The sequence below is a fragment of the Bombina bombina genome, chromosome 4 (genome assembly GCF_027579735.1).
Source record: "Bombina bombina isolate aBomBom1 chromosome 4, aBomBom1.pri, whole genome shotgun sequence".
In the NCBI taxonomy this organism is placed as follows: domain Eukaryota; kingdom Metazoa; phylum Chordata; class Amphibia; order Anura; family Bombinatoridae; genus Bombina; species Bombina bombina.
The window spans coordinates 616,568,227-616,590,749 of NC_069502.1; the positions used below are offsets into that span (position 1 = coordinate 616,568,227).

At 40.1% G+C, this 22,523-nt stretch overlaps 1 protein-coding gene across 2 annotated transcripts in view; it reads left to right on the forward strand.

Annotated features, from left to right (window-relative positions):
• KATNA1 (katanin catalytic subunit A1) overlaps positions 1–13,819 on the forward strand; it is a 359,770-nt gene extending 345,951 nt beyond the window's left edge. For both annotated transcript variants that reach the window (XM_053710632.1, XM_053710633.1), the window contains one exon: positions 13,487–13,819. In XM_053710632.1, the coding sequence (XP_053566607.1) occupies positions 13,487–13,685 (199 nt within the window). In that variant the 3' untranslated portion in view covers positions 13,686–13,819. The remainder of the gene's footprint in view (positions 1–13,486) is intronic.
• The last annotated feature ends 8,704 nt before the right edge of the window (positions 13,820–22,523 follow it).

The following is a 22,523-nucleotide window of genomic DNA, read 5'->3' on the forward strand; positions in this document are numbered from 1 at the left end:
CCTATGAAACTGCTGGACAGCAACCTCCAGAGAGAGTTACGGCTCATTCCACAAGGGTTGTTGCTTCCTCATGGGCATTCAAAAATGAAGCTTCTGTGGATCAGATTTGCAAGGCTGCAACTTGGTCCTCTCTTCACACTTTTTCAAAATTCTACAAATTTGACACTTTTGCCTCGGCTGAGGTCGCTTTTGGGAGAAAGGTTCTTCTAGCAGTGGTGCCTTCCGTTTAGGGTCCCTGTCTTGTCCCTCCCTTATAATCTGTGTACTCTAGCTTGGGTATTGATTCCCAATAGTAATTAGATGATCCGTGGGCTCATCGTGTCTTTAGAAAGAAAATGTATGTTTACCTGATAAATTTATTTAACTCTTGACACGATGAATCCACAGCCCGCCCTGTTCTAAAGACAGGTTGTTGGTTTGTTATAAACAGACACCTCTGCACCTTGTTACCTCCTTTCTCTTCTTTACTTTGGTCGAATGACTGGAGTGGGAGGGAAGGGAAGTGATACTTAACAGCTTTGCTCTTTGCCGCCTCCTGCAGGGCAAGAAAGATATTCCCATTAGTAATTAGATGATCCGTGGACTCATCGTGTCAAGAAAGAAATAGATTTATCAGGTAAACATAAATTTTCTTTTTGTCCTTTTGTGCCTTCTGGGACTTTGGTTCAGGTTAAGGCTTTACATTGGTTCCTTTTGGATCCATGTAGGAGGTGATCTGGAATTTTTTCTTGCTTTGCTCTCCTCCGTCGATAGATTATTTTCTACGGAACCTTGTCCTCTTGCAGCCTGATAGCTATGAGTTATGCTAGGGGCTTCTCTCTCTGTTTTGTCCTTGACTCTTCAGGGATTGTTTCTGGAGGTTCTTTCGGACCTTCTTATCTGATTCTTCCCTTCTTCAGTTAGGAATGTGGTGTGGGAGTCTGTTTGTCGTTTCCCTTGCCATTGTTCATAGAGAGGTTTTTTGTTTTTGTGTGCTCCTCAGGGGCTTTTGTGCTCAGTGGAGTTCTGCATTTAGAGGAATTGTTATGCTTCTATTTGATGGGCAGTTACCTTGTCCTCTTTCCATATTTTTGTTCTTCCTGCTTCTGTTAAAGTAGTTTTTCTCGGGAATCTGGGTTATGTCAGGCTGTCGTGCCATCAGAATGGCCCGCCTTTTTGTTCCCGCCCATTTGCATTCAGTGTCCTCTATAAGCTTGGGTATTGATTTCCCAAAAGTAATGAATGCAGCTGTAGACTCTCCCCGTTTAAGAAGAAAAATTTAAATTATGCTTACCAGATAATTTTATTTTCTTCTGACGGGTAGAGACCACAGCTCCCCGCCCGTGTTTTTTCATGGGGCGGCCTTCATTTTTTGTTCTTCTGGCACATTTTTTTCACCCTATTTCTCCTACTGTTCCTTGTTCCCTTGGCAGAATGACTAGGGGATGTGGGGAGTGGGGGAGGTATTTAAACCTTTGGCTGGGGTGACTTTGCCTCCTCCTGGTGGCCAGGTTCTGTATTTACCAAAAGTAATGAATGCAGCTATAGACTCTCCCCGTCAAAATACCTAATTTGGCAGCAAAAATTACACTCGCTTCATAAATTAAACCATCCTCTTCATTAAAGGGATAGTAAACACCAAAAATGTTATTGTTTAAAAAGATATATAATCCCTTTATTTACCATTCCCCAGTTTTTCATACCCAACACTATTATAGAAATATACTTTTTACCTCTGTAATTACCTTGTATCTAAGTTTCTGCTGACTGCCTTCGTATCTCAGATCTTTTGAAAGACTTGCATTTCAGGCAATTAGTGCTGACTCTTAAATAGTGCATGACCACAGTGGTATCTATATGAAACACATGAACTTTACCCTCTAGCTGTGTAGAACTGTCAAATGCATTCAGCTGAGGCGGCTTTCAAGAGCTAAGAAATTAGCATATAAACCAACCTAGGTTTAGCTGGTATACACAAACCGTGGGCTATAGGGATTGTGCTAGTGCTGAAAGAACTTCCTAGTCTTAAAAATGTCCTAACACCTCCAAGTTAGGATAAACAGAAAGAAGAAAATACTAAAACAAAAAGGAGGCGCTTAAAAATTAAAGCTGGAAGTACACAAATATATATGTGGTGAAAAAATTCCTCTACAGAATATCTAATTATATTTACCATATGTAATCTAAAATTCTTTGCAGAGAGTTATGGTTATTCTTAAAATGACAGAAGAGATCTCCTAAAAATATTAGTCAGCAGTACCTTAAAAGAAAATGAATAGTAGTAAATAGTGAATAATAAAAGTGCATATGCACAAGCGAGGGAAAAAGATAATAATTTTAATAAAACAAAAGAATAAAAAAATTTTTTGCAAAGGGACATCTCCCAATATATGTTAAAAATCCTGTTTGTGTGATGGAATGCTTAACAGTGCATACTTTAGCAGTCTACAAAGAGAGGGGGAAAAAGAGAATTTCTGTATAGTCAAAATCCCAAACAATATCGCTTAGTGTTGTGATTTCAAATGTCAGAGATGTTTGCTGGTAATGAGTGATATCCGTTATTAAGGACAAAACAGTACTTGGCTCACAATGTTCCAAATGATGATTAAGGTGCCTCCCTGAGCCTTACCAAACTCACGGCTTTGTTCCTACCATTGTTAGAGTGTCAGCTCTATCCTTGAGGGTTGTTTATTCTTTTATATCCTGGCGGACCCTACGGCTTTACCGCTATCTTCGGATACTTTTTTTAACTAGCGTGTGACTGTCTAATCATAACGAGCCTGATAGGGCCATTCAGCTACATGTAGCGTGCTCCCGTGCTAGATAAAGCTGTCGGCTGCTTTACCTAGCGTGGGAGCACACTACTGTAGTTTCTGCTCTCAAGGCTGAACATGCTGTGATCTGAGATGTCATCGCAGAAAATGCAGCATGTCTGCAGAAAGAGTGGGACACATGCAGGAACTGTTAGCTCCACATCAAGCTTTTACTGCACTGTGTAAGTTTTATTAACACAGTACAACCAGAATGAAGAGCTGTTGAAGAGAACAATCGTATATGGAGCAGGACTAGTTTTCATGGATTTTTTCAACCCCACCCCCTAGCCTTTCCTGGTCTGCAAAGCTGTGACTCCTTATGAGCAATGCACCTTTTTTATTGCTACATTTTTATAATAATAATTATGATGATAGACCAGGAGCAAATTAAACAAATTTATTAAAGAAACATTTTTCCCCTCTCTCTCTGCTGCTAATTTGCAATGAGATTTTAAGCTGCTGCAGTTTATTATAAAACTTTAAGATTTTCTTTGTCTAGTTAATCAGCACATTGCAATTGAAATGGTACTTCAATGTAACTGCCCAAAATAAATTTCATTTGATTTCAAAATCACCTGCCGAAAAATTTTCGCTAAAAAAAATTCTCATCACAGAAAGTGAAAAAATCTTCTGCGTCTGTGGTTACTGCAATGGGGTAAAATGTTGAAAGATAAAAACAACTGGATTTCAGTGCAATTTCTTTTCCACTTCCCCTACCCCCAGTCATTCTTTGCCTTTCGTCACTATAGGAGGTGGCAGAGAAGTGTCAGAAGATTTGGATAGTCCTGTAATGGGTATGTTCCCTTCAATAAAGGACTGGAGTTTTAAGTAATCATGTCAACCTCTTAGTGAGAGTATTGATGAAAGTTAGAGTCTGGAGATGCAGGGACAGTTTTTCTGAGAACCCATCCAGACTGTCGCTAACAGCTCCTGAGCAATCTGTTACACACTCAAGTCCATGTCAGAAGCGCTGTGGCAAGACTGTCCCACTTGAGAGGATGTGCCTGTTTCACAGCATAGATCCTGGAGGGTAAGACCATTATTTATATATATACTTTTAAAAGCTATACAGGGTCACAGTGTGGCTCCCTTATACCTCGATAGGATCAAGGCTTAATATCTCCTTCAGGGAGATTATTTGAACAGTTTGGGTATTTATATCTGCTTAATGTGAGTTTTTTTTGGCTCATAGACTTTATTTTTTGGCTTGGAACAAACCGGTTTCACTTTAGTTTTTGAAGCTAATAATAGCTTAGCGCCCTTTTTCATAGGGTAAGTCCTGTCTTACGCACCATATAACCAGGTGTGGTCTCTTTCATTTCCTAAGATCCTGCTGCAGACATCATTCCTGAGGAGAGCATTTTCACTGTTAGCTCCCTGTGTCTAGGAGGTGGTGAGTGCCTCAGGCATTGGAAGTATTAAGGTGCCGTTTTTGAAATAAAAGCCTTTTTTTGTTTGTCCTTCTGTCGGTATATACAAAGCTATAAAGGACTCTGATACTACATTAGAAGATTCCGCTCCTTCTGTACTGATTAATAATTCCTGTTTATATTGTGAGGAGGCTGTGGTCTACCCGCCTGCTCAATTTTGTTCCATTTGCCTAAACATTGTTCTAAAGTATAAGAAGGGAGACCAGGGAGCCTGCTAATACTCATAGCGCTATTAGCCCTTTTGAGCCGTCTACTTCTCAGGAATCTGGGTCCAGAGAATTTACTACCCTTTCTACATTACCCTCTCCACATGCAGTTCCCTCGGCTCAACTAATCCTCTATCTGGAGGGAACCTTTTTCCAGCAGACTTTACCGCACAGTTGCAATCAGCGGTGTCTTAGCCCTGAGTGCTTTTCCTCACTCTCTAACAAACTCAAGAGAAAGGTTAAACATAGTTCCCCTGACCTGGAGTAGGATTTAGCTACTATATCCCAGCTGTCTGAGGATGAGTTAACCCCTGTAACTTCAGAGGGTGAACTTTCTGAGTCGGAGACTTCAGTTTCTAAACCAAATTTAGCGCAGGAACCCTCCTTTAGATCTAAAATTGAGCATCTGCGTTTTTATTAAAGGAGGTTCTGGCTACACTAGAGGTCCCAGAGGCTACACTCCCTGAGGAACCTAAGATCCATAAATTAGACAGGGTTTATGAAGTCTTGGTCTGCGGATATGACTTCTAAATTCAGACTCCTTTCTCTTCTCTTCAAGGGGAAGATTTTTATTCGGTCCAGGGCTGGACTCCATTATCTCTATGGTCATCGGAGGGAAAGGTGCCTTCCTACTGCAGGATAAGAAGAATAGGCCTAAGGGACGGCAACTGTCTAATTTTCATGCTGACAAGTCACAACAGCAGTCCTCATCCAAGTCCGAGCAACCCAAAGAGTACTTGGAAGCCGGATAACTCCTGGTATAAGTCCAAACAGACTAAGAAGCCTGCAGAGAACAAATCGGCATGAAGGGGCGGCCCTGATCCGGGATCGGATTGAGTAGGTGGCAGACTGTCTCTTTTTTCAGACACTTGGTTCCAGGATGTACAGGACCCTTGGTTCCTGGAGGTTGTATCTCAAGGATACAGGATAGGATTCAAGTCTCATCTGCCCAGGGGCAGATTCCTACACTCCAGTCTGTCTACAAGACCAGAAAAGAGGGCTGCCTTCTTAGGTTGCGTACGGGATCTCTCTTCTTTAGGAGTAATTGTCCCAGTACCTTCAGCAGAAAGAGAGGTTTGGGGTTTTATTCAAACCTTTTTGTGGTTCCAAAGAAGGAGGGAACTTTTCGTCCAATTCTGGATCTTAAGTGCCTAAACAAGAGTGTTCCCTCTTTCAAGATGGAGACAATACAGTCAATCATTCCTCTGGTTCAGGAAAGACAGTTTATGACAACAATAGACCTGAAGGATGCATACCTTCACGTCCTGATTCACAGGGAACATTTTCAATTCCTGAGATTTGCTTTTCTGGACCAGCACTTCCAGTTCATAGCTATTCCATTTGGCCTGGCTACTGCTCCAAGAATATTTACAAAGGTTCTGGGGGTTTTTCTAGCCAGAACACAAGGTATTGCAGTAGCACCTTACCTGGACGATATCTTGGTACAGGCACCATCTTTTCGTCTAGCAGAAGAACATTTAGAGTCCCTTCTTAATCTTCTTCGATCACATGGATGGAAGATAAACTTTTAAAAGAGTCATCTTACTCCAAGTACAAGGGTGAATCTGGGAACTATAATAGACTCCATATCCATGAGAATATTCCTCACAGATCAGAGATGTTGCAAGCTAACTTCTGCATGTCTTGCCCTCCAGGCCTCCTCAAGACCCTCAGTAGCTTAGTGTATGGAGGTAATCGAACTCATGGTGTCCTGCTAGATTCCATCTCAGACCCTTACAACTATGTATGCTGAGACAATGGAACGGTGACCATTAAGATCTGTCTCAGCAGATCATGCTGGACAGCCTGTCGAGAGACTTGCTCTCCTGGTTGCTCTGTCCAGATCATCTATCCCAAGGCACTTGCTTTTTGAGACCATCCTGGGAGATTGTGACTACGTACGCAAGCCTTTCCGGCTGGGGAGCCCTTTGGGGTGCCAAGAAGGCACAAGGTCTGTGGACTCAGGAGGAGTCCTCCCTTCCGATCAATATTTTGGAACTCCAGGCAATCTTCAATGCCTTGAAGGCTTGGCCCCTTCTGGGTTCATCCCAGTTTATCAGATTCCAATCAGACAATATAACCTCTGTTGCCAACATTTACCATCAGGGGGGAACCAGAAGTTCCTTAGCGATGAGAGAAGTATCTCAGATACTAGAGTGGGCAGAGACTCACAAATGTACGCTGCCAGCGATCCACATTCCTGGTGTGGACAACTGGGAAGCGGACTTCCTCAGTAGGCAATCCTTTCACCCAAGGGAATGGTTTCTTCACCCCAAGGTGTTTGCAGAGATATGCAGCGAGTGGGGGATGCCGGAGATAGAACTCATGGCATCCCGAATCAATATCAATTTACCCAGGTACAGGTTGAGGGATCCTCAGGCGCAACTGATAGATGCCCTATCAGTACCATAGAGGTTCAGACTTGTATCTTTTTTCCTCCACTACCGCTTCTCCCTCGTGTGGCGGCTCACATCAAGAAGGAGCGAGCATTAGTGATTCTCATTGTTCCGCAGTGGCCACGAAGGACGTTTGCGGATTTGGTGGGGATGTCTTCATCTCCTCAGTGGAGGTTACCTTGTTGAAGAGATCTGCTGATACAGGGTCCCTTCGTTCATCAAAATCAAAAATCTAGGGCTAGAAAGGGAGCTCCTTATATCCGAGGGCTCTTTCCATAATAAACAAACTCAGTTTGAAGGATTACATTTTGTTACTGGGTATAGTACCCGGTATCCACAGATATGTGCTATAATCAAAAGGCATTTTGCACTTTTGGCAGCCGATGACTGTTTGGTAGACGTTGTCAGGAAAGGTGTGAAATGTTCATACAGAAAATGCCGCACTTTAGGCTATATTTTATCTCCTACTCAGCTTAAGGCCTCTGTCAATCCTTCCAGCTCTTGGCTTACACACGTGGGGATGTTCATATGTGAGCACAATAGGTGCAGACCCTGTGATTATGCATTTATAACTAACATCTTTAGATCATGTGTCACAGGAGAAACTTTTGATAGCAAATTATGCTTGAACTGCACTTCCACCTTTGTAATCTCTCATTGAATGCACTCTCTGCAATGTTCAGTACATTGGGCTCACGAGTAGAGACGTCAATTCCCGAATTCGGGAACATCTGTGTACTATTTCACAGGGCAGATCATCAACTCCACTTGTGCAACATTTTGCCAAAAAGCATAACAGTAAGTTGCATTCCTTCAGGTGGCGTGCTGTTGAGAAAGTGAGACCCCCCAAAAGGCGTGGCAATCTGGAACAAATTTTGGAAAAAAGGGAGATGTACTTGATATTTAGGCTAGGCACACATATCCCCCAAGGTCTAAATTCCAGGTGTGACCTTATTATTATTGGGAATAATTGTATCCCTTGAATATGTGGAGCCTGATCTCTTTATCTCAGTCCTTCTTTTTTTCCTTTTCCTCTAGAGTCTGTTGTATATATGCTCGTATTAACTTTTTTTCTTTATCATATATTATATAAATTCTTTGTACTATGACAATAATGTATTTGACATTAGTTATATAAGAAATTCAGGATCTTACTTTTATATGTTTATCATTCTTTAGTTTAGGTATGTGTGACCGATATTTACTATTTATTTGTAATGATGATATGTACTGCTAGTTTGTATATTATAGGTATTTTTTAGGTGTTAACATTATTTACCTCTAGTCCCGTGCCATCTTTATTGTTGGCATTTATATGTACAATCTATTATTCTGCATTATGATACTGCTACTGCTTTTGTTTCCTCTGGCTTGTTTACTTGTTTTGCATCATTTGTTTTATTTTATTTGATGTCATATGTCCTGTATTGTGTAGCTTCTGTAGCGCTACTAAACCTTGTTTGTTTTACGGCATAAGCCAGGTGGTGTTACGCTCTCCCTGTAGCTGTTGTTCCCTGTTCTATTTTTATCATTGGAATGCAAATTCATTTTGAATGTTTTATCTACAAACTGTCTTACTTCATTTCTTTGGATAACGTTAAGGTTGCCAGAATTTTAGCCTTCCTCCAGGATGGAATGGAGAAGGGTTTATCTGCTAGTTCCCTGAAGGGACAGATATCGGCCCTGACGGTTTTACTGCACAAAAGATTGACTGAGCTTCAGGATGTTAAGGCTCTTACTAGGATCAGACCTGTGTTTAGATCTGGGGCTCCGCCTTGGTGCCTCAATCTTGTTCTTAGTGTTTTGCAGCAGGCTCCGTTTGAGCCTATGCATACTTTCTACATTACATTATCTTGGAAGGTTCTTTTTTTGTTGACTATTGCCTCTGCGCACAGTTTCTGAGATTTCTGCTTTGCAATGCGACCCCCCTTATCTGGTTTTTCATGCTGATAAGGCGGTTTTAAGCACTAAACTAGTGTTCCTCCCTAAAATGGTGTTGAATCGTAACATTAATCAAGCAATTGTTGTTCCTTCCTTGCGTCCTAATCCTTCTTCAGCGAAAGAACGTTTGCTTCAAATCTAGATGTGGTTCGTGCCTTGAAGTTCTATCTTCAGGCTACTAAGGAATTCAGACAATCTTCCTCTTTGTCATCTATATGGGGAAGCGTAAGGGGCAGAAGGCTACTTCGACTTCTCTATCTTTCTGGTTGAAGAGTGTCATCCGCTTAGCTTATGAGACAGCGGGTCGACAGCCTCATGAGAGGATAACTGCTCATTCCACTAGAGCAGTGGCTTCCTCTTGGGCTTTTAAGAACGAAGCCTCAATGGATCAGATTTGTAAGGCAGCTACCTTGCCCTCCTTACACACGTATTTCTAAATTTTACAAGTTTGATGTGTTTGCTTCGGCTGAAGCAGCTTTTGGGATAAAAGTTTTACAGGCTGTGGTGCCCTCAGAATAGGGGCCCCCTCTTTTTTTTTTCTGTTCCCTTCTGTTATTCATTCAGTGTCCTCTGGAGCTTGGGTATAGTTTTCCCAACAGTAAGGAATGAAGTCGTGGACTCTCCCTGCCTTATGGAAGGAAAACATAATTTATGCTTACCAGATAAATTCCTTTCCTTCCTGGCAGGGAAAGTCCATGACCCCGCCCGTTTGTTTTTTATGGGCAGCTCCTTTTTTATATTATTTCTTCTGTTACCTTTAATACCCTGATGTTTCTTCTACTTTTCCTTGTTCCCACCGCAGAATGACTGGGGGATAGGGGAAGTGGGAGGGATATTTAAGCCTTTGGCTGGGGTGTCTTTGCCTCCTCCTGGTGGCCAGGTGTTGTATTTCCCAACAGTAAGGAATGAACATAAATAGTTGTTTTGTTTTTTTTGCAATTAATATTATTAGGTTTTTGTTTATAGCCCTGCAGAATCTGTTAGTGCTTTACGTAGGTATAATATGCAAGGTAGCATTTATGGGAGACAAATGGGTAGATAGCCCTGCCAATAGTTGCACTGTTGTAAATCAGCTCTCATGAAGGCTGGGCTCGTAGGTTTACATGCTAAAGAAGTTCAGGGGGTGAAGAGTAACTGAGTTAAGAAAATGTTAGTGTATATATCCCTGAACAGAGTCTTTAAGGAGTGCTTCAAACTTTCAAAACTAGAGGAGAGTCTTGTGGAGTGAGGCAGAGTTCCACAAGATTAGGGCCAATCTGGAGAAGTCATGGAGACAGGATGAGAAGAGGTAACAAGAGGAGAAGAGGAGGAGGTCATAAGCATAGCGAAGGGGAGAGGAGGGAGAGTATCTAGAGATGAGGTCTGAGATATAGTGTGAGCAGTGTTTATTGAGGATCTTGAATGTTAGGGAGTCAGGATTTTGTTGGGTGTGGGGTTTCCTGGAGGTTAGAGGAAGCCAGTAAAGGGATTAGCAGAGAGTAGCAGCAGATGAGAAACAACATATAAAGAAGATCAGCATGGTAGAGGCATTCATTATGGATTGTAAAGGAGATCTGCAGTTAGTAAGATAAGAGAAGATGGGGTTTTAATTGTTAAGGCGGGAAGTGTTGAGAGAGTAGATTAAAATCTAAATTGTGTCTTGTGTCAGGAAGTGGCAGATTTGGAGACTTTTTTTTTTATAGTTGAAGTGGCAGGAATTTGCAAAAGACTGGATGTGAGGAGTAAAAGAAAGATCTGAGTCAAGATGACCCCAAGACATCAAGCATGTAGGGTTGGGGTAATAATGTTGTTATCACTAGTTGGAGAATAGAGATTTTGGAAGAAGGATGGAAAATAAGGAGCCCAGATTTGAAGAGTTTTAGCTTAAGGTAGTGAGAGGACATCCAGGATGAAATATTAGAAAGACAGTGACACAAGTTAACAAGTAAGGGGATAGGTCTGGTGCAGAGGTGTAGATCTGGGTATCATCAGTATACGAATGATATTGAAACCTGGGGGACTTTATTAAGGAACCTGAGGATGACATATTCATTGAGAAGAGAAGGGGACCAAGGACAGAGCCTTGTGGTACCCCAACAAAAAGTGGTAAAGGGGCAGGGGATGTGCCGGTGAAGTCTACACTAAAAGTGCCGTTAGACAGGTAGCAGGAGAACCACGAGCGAGCTGTGTAGCAGATGCCTAAGGATTAGAGGGTTTGGAACAAAAGAATGTGGTCAACTGTAGCAAAGGCTGCAGACAGATTGAGAAAGATTAACAGAAAGTGGCCTTTAGATTTTGCTGTAATTAGGTCATTAGTAACCTTAATGATTGCTGTCTCTGGAGTTTTGGGGTTAAGTCCATTATTACCATTACAATGTTTCATGGAGGGAGTTTAATGTGAGGCAGTGTGATAAATTTGTGTATATACAAGCCTTTCCAGAAGTTTTTAGCAAGGAGAGAAGGGAAATAGGGCAGTAGTTGGATGGGGATGTTAAATCAAGATACGTTGTTTTTTTTTGAGGATAGGTGTGACTGGTGCATGTTTAAGGGATTAGGGAAATATACCAAGGAGAGCTTGAAAATGTGTGTTGATTTTAGAGGGAGGGCAGTAGTTGTGAGTGGATGGGATTGAGGGGACAGGTAGTGAGGTGAGAGGAAGATATAAGGGGGGGGGGGGGGCAGAGAAGGGTATTAAAGTTGAGAACAGACGTTTTGGATTTGAAGAAAGAGTATAGAAGTAATCCTGCTTAGTGTTCAGCTGACTTTCTTCACTTCAAGTTCATCTTGAACTCCTATTATTCTGCCCGCCCTTAACCTCTCTAAGATCTTCTTTAATGTCACTCAGCATTGCAATAACATCTGTGTAGGTGGCGTGTAAGAGGAGTACCATAGCTGATGATGAGTGCCTGATTTTTGAGCTATTGTAGGAGGTAAAAATTTGTCAAAGGCTGATGTAAGAGTGGAGTTGTAGTGACAGATTGAGCATGGAAAAAAAAGGAGGAGATGGAAGGGAGCAGAGGTTTGAGCGAGTTTGACAGATGTTGCTGATATAGTGACTTAATACTTCTGTGGAGTTTAGTGTGAAGGTAGAAGGAGGGAGAGTAGTAGGAAGTGCTGTAATGTTGCAAGTGAGGAGATCATGGTCAGAAAGAGGAATAGGGGAATTTGTGAAGTCTCAGAGACTAGCTGTAAATCAGATCAAGGAAGTGTCCATCTTTGTGAATGTGAGAGTCAGTCCATTGTAACAGACCATAAGAGGAAATGAACTGGAGAGGTTTTGTTGCTCCAGGGGCAGTGGGATTGTAAAGACCTCATGTGACAGAGCAGCAGGGTTGACTGTGTCTGAAGTAGGGAGACAGGTTTGTGTGAGAGCCAGAAGGTTGAGAGGATGGGTGATGAAGAGGTCATGAATAGAAGTGAGCTTATTGCAAATAGAGCAAGAGTTTGAGTGCACAAGCGAAGGGGGTGTTGGCTTCAGATACAAAAGGAACTTGTTTCCAGGGTTATGGTTTCTAGTTCTATAGAAAGGCATATGTGGGCGGGCGAGGTTAGGAAGTTGTGGGGGACCAGGACTGGGAGAAATATCACCAGCAGTTAGTATTGGGAGAGTGACATAAGATGAGATACAGATTTGTAGTATTGAGAGAGTCTTTGGGATGTGGTGCAGGGAGGAGAAAGTATTTATGAATGTGTGAAGTTCATGAGAACAAAAGTGAGGTGAGGGATAAAGAGAATAATGCAGGTAATAAGGGTGAAGGAGTAAATTAAAAATATACTTTGCTGTATAGATAAGCGATAGCAAAAGGGAACATGAAGATATGGAGCATATTTACAAAAAGGGACTCCATGGAACAACAGTATTACAAAAGTACTTGCCTTGTGTCTTGTCCTTTGTTCACTTGTTCTTGTATAATTATTTTGCCTAATTCTAATTGCCTCACTTTTAAAATTTGAACATATACTATTATGATAGTGCTAACTGCCCTTACAATGCAAACACCTTGCAATGCATTCTGTAAACTAGTGTTACATTTATAGGGCAGAGCAGTCAGCTGGGTTCCCTAAATTAGCTAATAACAGGATCACAGACAGTCAAAAATGTCAAATTGGAAGTTTGATTCAGGGCAGGTCAGTTTGAGATAAGTTAAACAGACAATCGAATTTGGAGGAGGTTGAAGTAATGCCATTAATCAGCTATAAATTTATTATAAGTATTGACAAGGCTTGAGCATCACATAGCAAATAACAAGACATTAGAAATAAGACACTGGAAATATCACAAAACTACAGGACTTATTTAACAGCATAAAATCATATTCTCAATTGACATACCAAGAGAGAGTTACAGAGTGGGATAGCAGCAGTAAACTGTCAGATGTGCAGGGTATAATATAGGGACTCAATTGACATATTCCTTCAGCAGATCTCAATAGGCAGTTTGTTTAGCTTAATAAGCAGCACTGTGGTGAGTATAATGCTTGTGTAATTATTTTGCCTAATTCTAATTGCCTCACTTATAAAATGCTCACTTAAGAAATGCAGACATATACTATTATGATAGTGCTAACTGCCTTTATATGATTTCTTGCTATTTTCAACATAGTATATACACTGTTTTCAGTTATGTTACCCACTGCTAAAAAATCAAATCAATAATTAATATACTTTTCACCGTTAAGCTGTTTTTGCTTTGTACAGTATTTAAACTTCTTCATACCATTTTAACTTGTCTGTTTAAACAGGGATGCATCTTTGATGGCAATGAGGAGACGTATTGAAGGGTTGACTCCAGAAGAAATCCGAAATCTATCCAGGGATGACATGCACATGCCTACTACCATGAAAGACTTTGAAATGGCTTTAAAGAAAGTTTCAAAGTCTGTTTCTGCTTCAGACATTGAAAAATATGAGAAGTGGATTGAGGAGTTTGGGTCCTGTTAGTGTCTTGGCATTTAATGTTTCAAATGATCATATATCTTGCATTCTTGTTTTGCATATTTTAAAATTGTTTTTTTTCTAATTATGTGACTCTTAAAATAATAATAATAATAATAAAAGCACAGTTTTTGATTTTATTCTACTGGAACCTCCTTATAAAAATCGATGCAAGGATCAGTCGAGTCATTTTTGATGGGTCAGTAAATGGGAATGTTCAAGAAAACTCATAATGCTGTGGGGTCTGTTCTATGCATTATTTGCACTACAGCGATATTGTGTGTCTGAATAGAATTTTTATAATTTAATAATATGTAAAACTAGTGATGGTATTGAAAGAAGAACAAAACAGGTTTCACGTGCAGCTCAGTTTGGAAGTGTTATTACACAACACAAATTGTTGAGTTCTCTGTGATCTGCTGCAGTTATACAATGGATGCACAACATCTGTCAGTTATAGTCACTGTTCTGGCCTTTGACAAAGCCCGGAAGGGGCGAAACTAGTCAGGAGTCAACATGAGCGTTTGGGCGCTCTATTTTTAACTGCCTAGCACTATATGTTAATCTAGACACCAAGACTACAATAGCTATACTTAGTTAATTTGTGGAACAGTCTGGGTTGTGCCAGACTTAGCCAGAGTTAATGTAATAATAACAAAGGTATTTACCAATATATCCACTCTTTGACCGTGCCAGAGACAAGAGAATATTCGCTGTACTAAACGCTTACAAAACGCAATTATAATTAAAATATATCAACAGTGATACTAGTAACCGAACTTGACTTAACTACAGGCTCTGTGAGTAGCGGAAACGGAGCCAAACATAATTTTGATACAAAGTGGCAACACAGAGATAATGTTTCCTTCCAATTAAGACACTGCCTAACTGGAGGTTATATGGCTGCAACGCATACAGAGCCAAATACAATTTATATTGATACTGGCAACACAGAGATTATGTTGTCTTTAAACAAAGATACTGGCATTTAGGTTGTATGTCTGTAGCGCACACATAGCCAAATCGAAATTGTGACTTATTTGGGAAGCATAGAGAAGGTGTCGTCTCCAAAATAAAAATATTGTAATTTTAAGTTACATGTATCACTAATACAATAGTATTTGTAGCGTACGTTGGTTCTTTGGCAGCCCTCATGTATACATGAAATGGAGGGACACAGAGATTATACTGTAAAAACAAAATTACACTGACAACCGTTCAAGACTTTATATAATACCAGAGTTGCGTTTGAACCAAATCACCTTTAATTATAACGTTCATTCACACCATAAACCGTGACACTATATAGTCACACAGAGGCAACTCTAGAATACTATACAAATATAGCTCTTTAACAAATACTAACGTATTATTCAACAAGACAGCACTGGTTGTCCAAACAAGATTGAATAGCAGCTACTAGTTGTTAAAAGCATGTAGGGATAAAGAGGAACCATTCCTGGCTTACATTACATATACTAGGACTATCAGGGTATCCAAATATTCTTATAGAGTGTGTATGATATAGATTGATTAAACATACACAGCATTTTGGGACCCATTTCTTTCATGTAATTAGCAAGAGTCCATGAGCTAGTGACGTATGGGATATACATTCCTACCAGGAGGGGCAAAGTTTCCCAAACCTCAAAATGCCTATAAATACACCCCTCACCACGCCCACAATTCAGTTTTACAAACTTTGCCTCCGATGGAGGTGGTGAAGTAAGTTTGTGCTAGATTCTACGTTGATATGCGCTCCGCAGCAAGTTGGAGCCCGGTTTTCCTCTCAGCGTGCAGTGAATGTCAGAGGGATGTGAGGAGAGTATTGCCTATTTGAATGCAGTGATCTCCTTCTAAGGGGTCTATTTCATAGGTTCTCTGTTATCGGTCGTAGAGATTCATCTCTTACCTCCCTTTTCAGATCGACGATATACTCTTATATATACCATTACCTCTGCTGATTCTCGTTTCAGTACTGGTTTGGCTATCTGCTATATGTAGATGAGTGTCCTGGGGTAAGTAAGTCTTATTTTCTGTGACACTCCAAGCTATGGTTGGGCACTTTGTTTATAAAGTTCTAAATATATGTATTCAAACATTTATTTGCCTTGACTCAGAATGTTCAACTTTCCTTATTTTCAGACAGTCAGTTTCATATTTGGGATAATGCATTTTGATTTGACCATTTTTTCTTACCTTAAAATTTGACTTTTTCCCTGTGGGCTGTTAGGCTCGCGGGGGCTGAAAATGCTTCTTTTTATTGCGTCATTCTTGGCGCGGACTTTTTTGGCGCAAAAATTCTATTTCCGTTTCCGGCGTCATACGTGTCGCCGGAAGTTGCGTCATTTTTTGACGTTATTTCGCGCCAAAAATGTCGGCGTTCCGGATGTGGCGTCATTTTTGGCGCCAAAAAGCATTTAGGCGCCAAATAATGTGGGCGTCTTATTTGGCGCGAAAAAATATGGGCGTCGCTTTTGTCTCCACATTATTTAAGTCTCATTTTTTATTGCTTCTGGTTGCTAGAAGCTTGTTCTTTGGCATTCTTTCCCATTCCTGAAACTGTCATTTAAGGAATTTGATCAATTTTGCTTTATATGTTGTTTTTTCTCTTACATATTGCAAGATGTCTCACGTTGCATCTGAGCCAGAAGATACTACAGGAAAATCGCTGTCAAGTGCTGAATCTACCAAAGCTAAGTGTATCTGCTGTAAACTTTTGGTAGCTATTTCTCCAGCTGTTGTTTGTATTGATTGTCATGACAAACTTGTTAAAGCAGATAATATTTCCTTTAGTAAAGTACCATTGCCTGTTGCAGTTCCCTCAACATCTAAGGTGCAGAATGTTCCTGATAATATAAGAGATTTTGTTTCTGAATCCATTAAGAAGGCTATGTCTGTTATTTCTCCTTCTAGTAAACGTAAAAAATCTTTTAAAACTTCTCTCCCTACAGATGAATTTTTAAATGAACATCATCATTCTGATTCTGATGACTCCTCTGGTTCAGAGGATTCTGTCTCTGAGGTTGATGCTGATAAATCTTCATATTTATTTAAAATGGAATTTATTCGTTCTTTACTTAAAGAAGTTCTAATTGCTTTAGAAATAGAGGATTCTAGTCCTCTTGATACTAATTCTAAACGTTTAGATAAGGTATTTAAAGCTCCTGTGGTTATTCCAGAAGTTTTTCCTGTTCCTAATGCTATTTCTGCAGTAATTTCCAAAGAATGGGATAAATTGGGTAATTCATTTACTCCTTCTAAACGTTTTAAGCATTTATATCCTGTGCCGTCTGACAGATTAGAATTTTGGGACAAAATCCCTAAAGTTGATGGGGCTATTTCTACCCTTGCTAAACGTACTACTATTCCTACGTCAGATGGTACTTCGTTTAAGGATCCTCTAGATAGGAAAATTGAGTCCTTTCTAAGAAAAGCTTATCTGTGTTCAGGTAATCTTCTTAGACCTGCTATATCTTTGGCTGATGTTGCTGCAGCTTCAACTTTTTGGCTGGAAACTTTAGCGCAACAAGTATCACATCGTGATTCTCATGACATTATTATTCTTCTTCAGCATGCTAATAATTTTATCTGTGATGCCATTTTTTATATTATCAGAGTTGATGTCAGGTTTATGTCTCTAGCTATTTTAGCTAGAAGAGCTTTATGGCTTAAAACTTGGAATGCTGATATGGCTTCTAAATCAACTTTACTTTCTATTTCTTTCCAGGGTAACAAATTATTTGGTTCTCAGTTGGATTCCATCATTTCAACTGTTACTGGTGGGAAAGGAACTTTTTTACCACAGGATAAAAAAATCTAAAGGTAAAAGTAGAGCTAATAATCGTTTTCGTTCCTTTCGTTTCAACAAAGAACAAAAGCCTGATCCTTCATCCTCAGGAGCAGTTTCAGTTTGGAAACCATCTCCAGTCTGGAATAAATCCAAGCCAGCTAGAAAGGCAAAGCCTGCTTCTAAGTCCACATGAAGGTGCGGCCCTCATTCCAGCTCAGCTGGTAGGGGGCAGGTTACGTTTTTTCAAGGAAATTTGGATCAATTCTGTTCACAATCTTTGGATTCAGAACATTGTTTCAGAAGGGTACAGAATTGGTTTCAAGATAAGACCTCCTGCAAAGAGATTTTTTCTTTCCCGTGTCCCAGTAATCCAGTTAAAGCTCAAGCATTTCTGAAATGTGTTTCAGATCTAGAGTTGACTGGAGTAATTATGCCAGTTCCAGTTCAGGAACAGGGGATGGGGTTTTATTCAAATCTCTTCATTGTACCAAAGAAGGAGAATTCCTTCAGACCAGTTCTGGATCTAAAAATATTGAATCGTTATGTAAGGATACCAACGTTCAAAATGGTAACTATAAGGACTATCTTGCCTTTTGTTCTGCAAGGGAATTATATGTCCACAATAGATTTACAGGATGCATATCTGCATATTCCGATTCATCCAGATCATTTTCAGTTCCTGAGATTCTCTTTTCTGGACAAGCATTACCAGTTTGTGGCTCTGCCGTTTGGCCTAGCTACAGCTCCAAGAATTTTTACAAAGGTTCTCGGTGCCCTTCTGTCTGTAATCAGAGAACAGGGTATTGTGGTATTTCCTTATTTGGACGATATCTTGGTACTTGCTCAGTCTTTACATTTAGCAGAATCTCATACGAATCGACTTGTGTTGTTTCTTCAAGATCATGGTTGGAGGATCAATTTACCAAAAAGTTCTTTGATTCCTCAGACAAGGGTAACCTTTCTGGGTTTCCAGATGGATTCAGTGTCCATGACTCTGTCTTTAACAGACAAGAGACGTCTAAAATTGATTGCAGCTTGTCGAAACCTTCAGTCACAATCATTCCCTTCGGTAGCCTTATGCATGGAAATTCTAGGTCTTATGACTGCTGCATCGGACGCGATCCCCTTTGCTCGTTTTCACATGCGACCTCTTCAGCTCTGTATGCTGAAGCAATGGTGCAAGGATTACACGAAGATATCTCAAACAATATCTTTAAAACCGATTGTTCGGCACTCTCTAACATGGTGGACAGATCACCATCGTTTAATTCAGGGGGCTTCTTTTGTGCTTCCGACCTGGACTGTTATTTCAACAGATGCAAGTCTCACGGGTTGGGGAGCTGTGTGGGGATCTCTGACGGCACAGGGAGTTTGGGAATCTCAGGAGGTGAGATTACCTATCAATATCTTGGAACTCCGTGCAATTTTCAGAGCTCTTCAGTTTTGGCCTCTTCTGAAGAGAGAATCGTTCATTTGTTTTCAGACAGACAATGTCACAACTGTGGCATACATCAATCATCAAGGAGGGACTCACAGTCCTCTGGCTATGAAAGAAGTATCTCGAATTTTGGTTTGGGCGGAATCCAGCTCCTGTCTAATCTCTGCGGTTCATATCCCAGGTGTAGACAATTGGGAAGCGGATTATCTAAGTCGCCAAATGTTGCATCCGGGCGAATGGTCTCTTCACCCAGAGGTATTTCTTCAGATTGTTCAAATGTGGGAACTTCCAGAAATAGATCTGATGGCGTCCCATCTAAACAAGAAACTTCCCAGGTATCTGTCCAGATCCCGGGATCCTCAGGCGGAGGCAGTGGATGCATTATCACTTCCTTGGTAGTATCATCCTGCCTATATCTTTCCGCCTCTAGTTCTTCTTCCAAGAGTGATCTCCAAGATTCTGAAGGAATGCTCGTTTGTTCTGCTGGTAGCTCCAGCATGGCCTCACAGGTTTTGGTATGCGGATCTTGTCCGGATGGCCTCTTGCCAACCGTGGACTCTTCCGTTAAGACCAGACCTTCTATCACAAGGTCCTTTTTTCCATCAGGATCTGAAATCCTTAAATTTAAAGGTATGGAGATTGAACGCTTGATTCTTGGTCAAAGAGGTTTCTCTGACTCCGTGATTAATACTATGTTACAGGCTCGTAAATCTGTATCTCGAGAGATATATTATAGAGTCTGGAAGACTTATATTTCTTGGTGTCTTTCTCATCATTTTTCTTGGCATTCTTTTAGAATACCGAGAATTTTACAGTTTCTTCAGGATGGTTTAGATAAGGGTTTGTCCGCAAGTTCTTTGAAAGGACAAATCTCTGCTCTTTCTGTTCTTTTTCACAGAAAGATTGCTATTCTTCCTGATATTCATTGTTTTGTACAAGCTTTGGTTCGTATAAAACCTGTCATTAAGTCAATTTCTCCTCCTTGGAGTTTGAATTTGGTTCTGGGAGCTCTTCAAGCTCCTCCGTTTGAACCTATGCATTCATTGGACATTAAATTACTTTCTTGGAAAGTTTTGTTCCTTTTGGCCATCTCTTCTGCTAGAAGAGTTTCTGAATTATCTGCTCTTTCTTGTGAGTCTCCTTTTCTGATTTTTCATCAGGATAAGGCGGTGTTGCGAACTTCTTTTGAATTTTTACCTAAAGTTGTGAATTCCAACAACATTAGTAGAGAAATTGTGGTTCCTTCATTATGTCCTAATCCTAAGAATTCTAAGGAGAAATCGTTGCATTCTTTGGATGTTGTTAGAGCTTTGAAATATTATGTTGAAGCTACGAAATCTTTCCGTAAGACTTCTAGTCTATTTGTTATCTTTTCCGGTTCTAGGAAAGGCCAGAAAGCTTCTGCCATTTCTTTGGCATCTTGGTTGAAATCTTTAATTCATCTTGCCTATGTTGAGTCGGGTAAAATTCCGCCTCAGAGAATTACAGCTCATTCTACTAGGTCAGTATCTACTTCCTGGGCGTTTAGGAATGAAGCTTCGGTTGACCAGATCTGCAAAGCAGCAACTTGGTCCTCTTTGCATACTTTTACTAAATTCTACCATTTTGATGTATTTTCTTCTTCTGAAGCAGTTTTTGGTAGAAAAGTACTTCAGGCAGCGGTTTCAGTTTGAATCTTCTGCTTATGTTTTTCGTTAAACTTTATTTTGGGTGTGGATTATTTTCAGCAGGAATTGGCTGTCTTTATTTTATCCCTCCCTCTCTAGTGACTCTTGTGTGGAAAGATCCACATCTTGGGTAGTCATTATCCCATACGTCACTAGCTCATGGACTCTTGCTAATTACATGAAAGAAAACATAATTTATGTAAGAACTTACCTGATAAATTCATTTCTTTCATATTAGCAAGAGTCCATGAGGCCCGCCCTTTTTTTGTGGTGGTTATGATTTTGTATAAAGCACAATTATTCCAATTCCTTATTTTATATGCTTTCGCACTTTTTTATCACCCCACTTCTTGGCTATTCGTTAAACTGAATTGTGGGTGTGGTGAGGGGTGTATTTATAGGCATTTTGAGGTTTGGGAAACTTTGCCCCTCCTGGTAGGAATGTATATCCCATACGTCACTAGCTCATGGACTCTTGCTAATATGAAAGAAATGAATTTATCAGGTAAGTTCTTACATAAATTATGTTTTTTCCAAGTATAGCTCAGTAAATATAGCACTATTCTGGGGGCTCATATACATTCACTATAGGCCACGGATATTATAGTCCTCCACCAAGTGAATATATACTGTCTGATTACATGATAGTGCTAGTGTTGATTTTAATTTGTGTGTTACCCTTATTTTAAGAGCAATTCATAATAAAAGTTATATTTTATTTCTACCCGGTCTGGAAAAACCGCCTCATAGTCTAGGCTAAGAGTGCTTACATGTGCATACTTACAGGAGATATCCACATCTTTGTGAGAGTCTTCTTAGTTTTCTGGAATATTATTTTTTATGCATCTAGCACCATTCCCTACATAATATAAGTTTCATAAACTAATAAACATTAAGTTTAGAATTATATAATAACAGGGAAACAGCCCTTGTGGTGCCTTTGTTCGTGTGTTGTAACAATAGTCACTGTTCTATTAAATATAGATGGAGATGATTACAAATATCATGTAATAAACCTGACCTGTATTATGTATGTATATGTACAGCATGATAATTGCAAATATTGGCAACCACAAGCCTTCTGTGTGCTATTTAGACAAAGTAAGTTTTGATCTCCACCCCAATGGGAAGCTCAATGCTGCAAAGATTTTTGCCAATGGCTATGCATTGTTGGGGGTTATACACTTGAGATGATTATCCATTGGATTTCCTTACTGGATTTATAGACCGTAGCTGATTTTCATAGGGTACGATCTGCCAATATTGTAGTATTATGATATTTTTTTCTAGATTTGCTGCAAATGGGGAATGTACAGAGAATGAAATACTATCCAGTACACATTGGTATTGATTATTTATCTAAATGTGTCTGAAATGGGATAGTCAAGACTTCTATACATAGTAGATGAGGTTGAAGTCCATGAAAAACATTTGTGCATTCACACCATTATAACTAATTATATTGGGTCTAAGGTGAGTTTACTGCATATTTCTTTCTAATGACACTGTGAATCCACGGATCATCAATTACTGTTGGGAATATCACTACTGGCCAGCAGGAGGAGGCAAAGAGCACCACAGCAAAGCTGTTAAGTATCACTTCCCTTCCCACAAACCCCAGTCATTCTCTTTGCCTGTGGTGCAAGGAGGTGAAGTAATTCAGTGTCTGACAAGAATTTTCTTCAATCAAGATTTTATTATTTTAAAGCAGAGTAGACTTGCTCTGATCTTTCCTTGGGTCTAGCCGTAGACCATGTCAGTCTCTTCAGTAGAGCAGTGATGGCTTTTAAGCAATTGGGAACTTGTGGGGTACAATCCGCACTGCGCTTTCTCAAACAGCTTTGCTGCCCTATTCAGAAAGCCTGAGTAAGCTTACTCGGTTCTTTCTTTTTCCACAGGTCCATGTGAGGGATGGCACCCTCTCAAACCAGGTGAGCTGTCCTGCT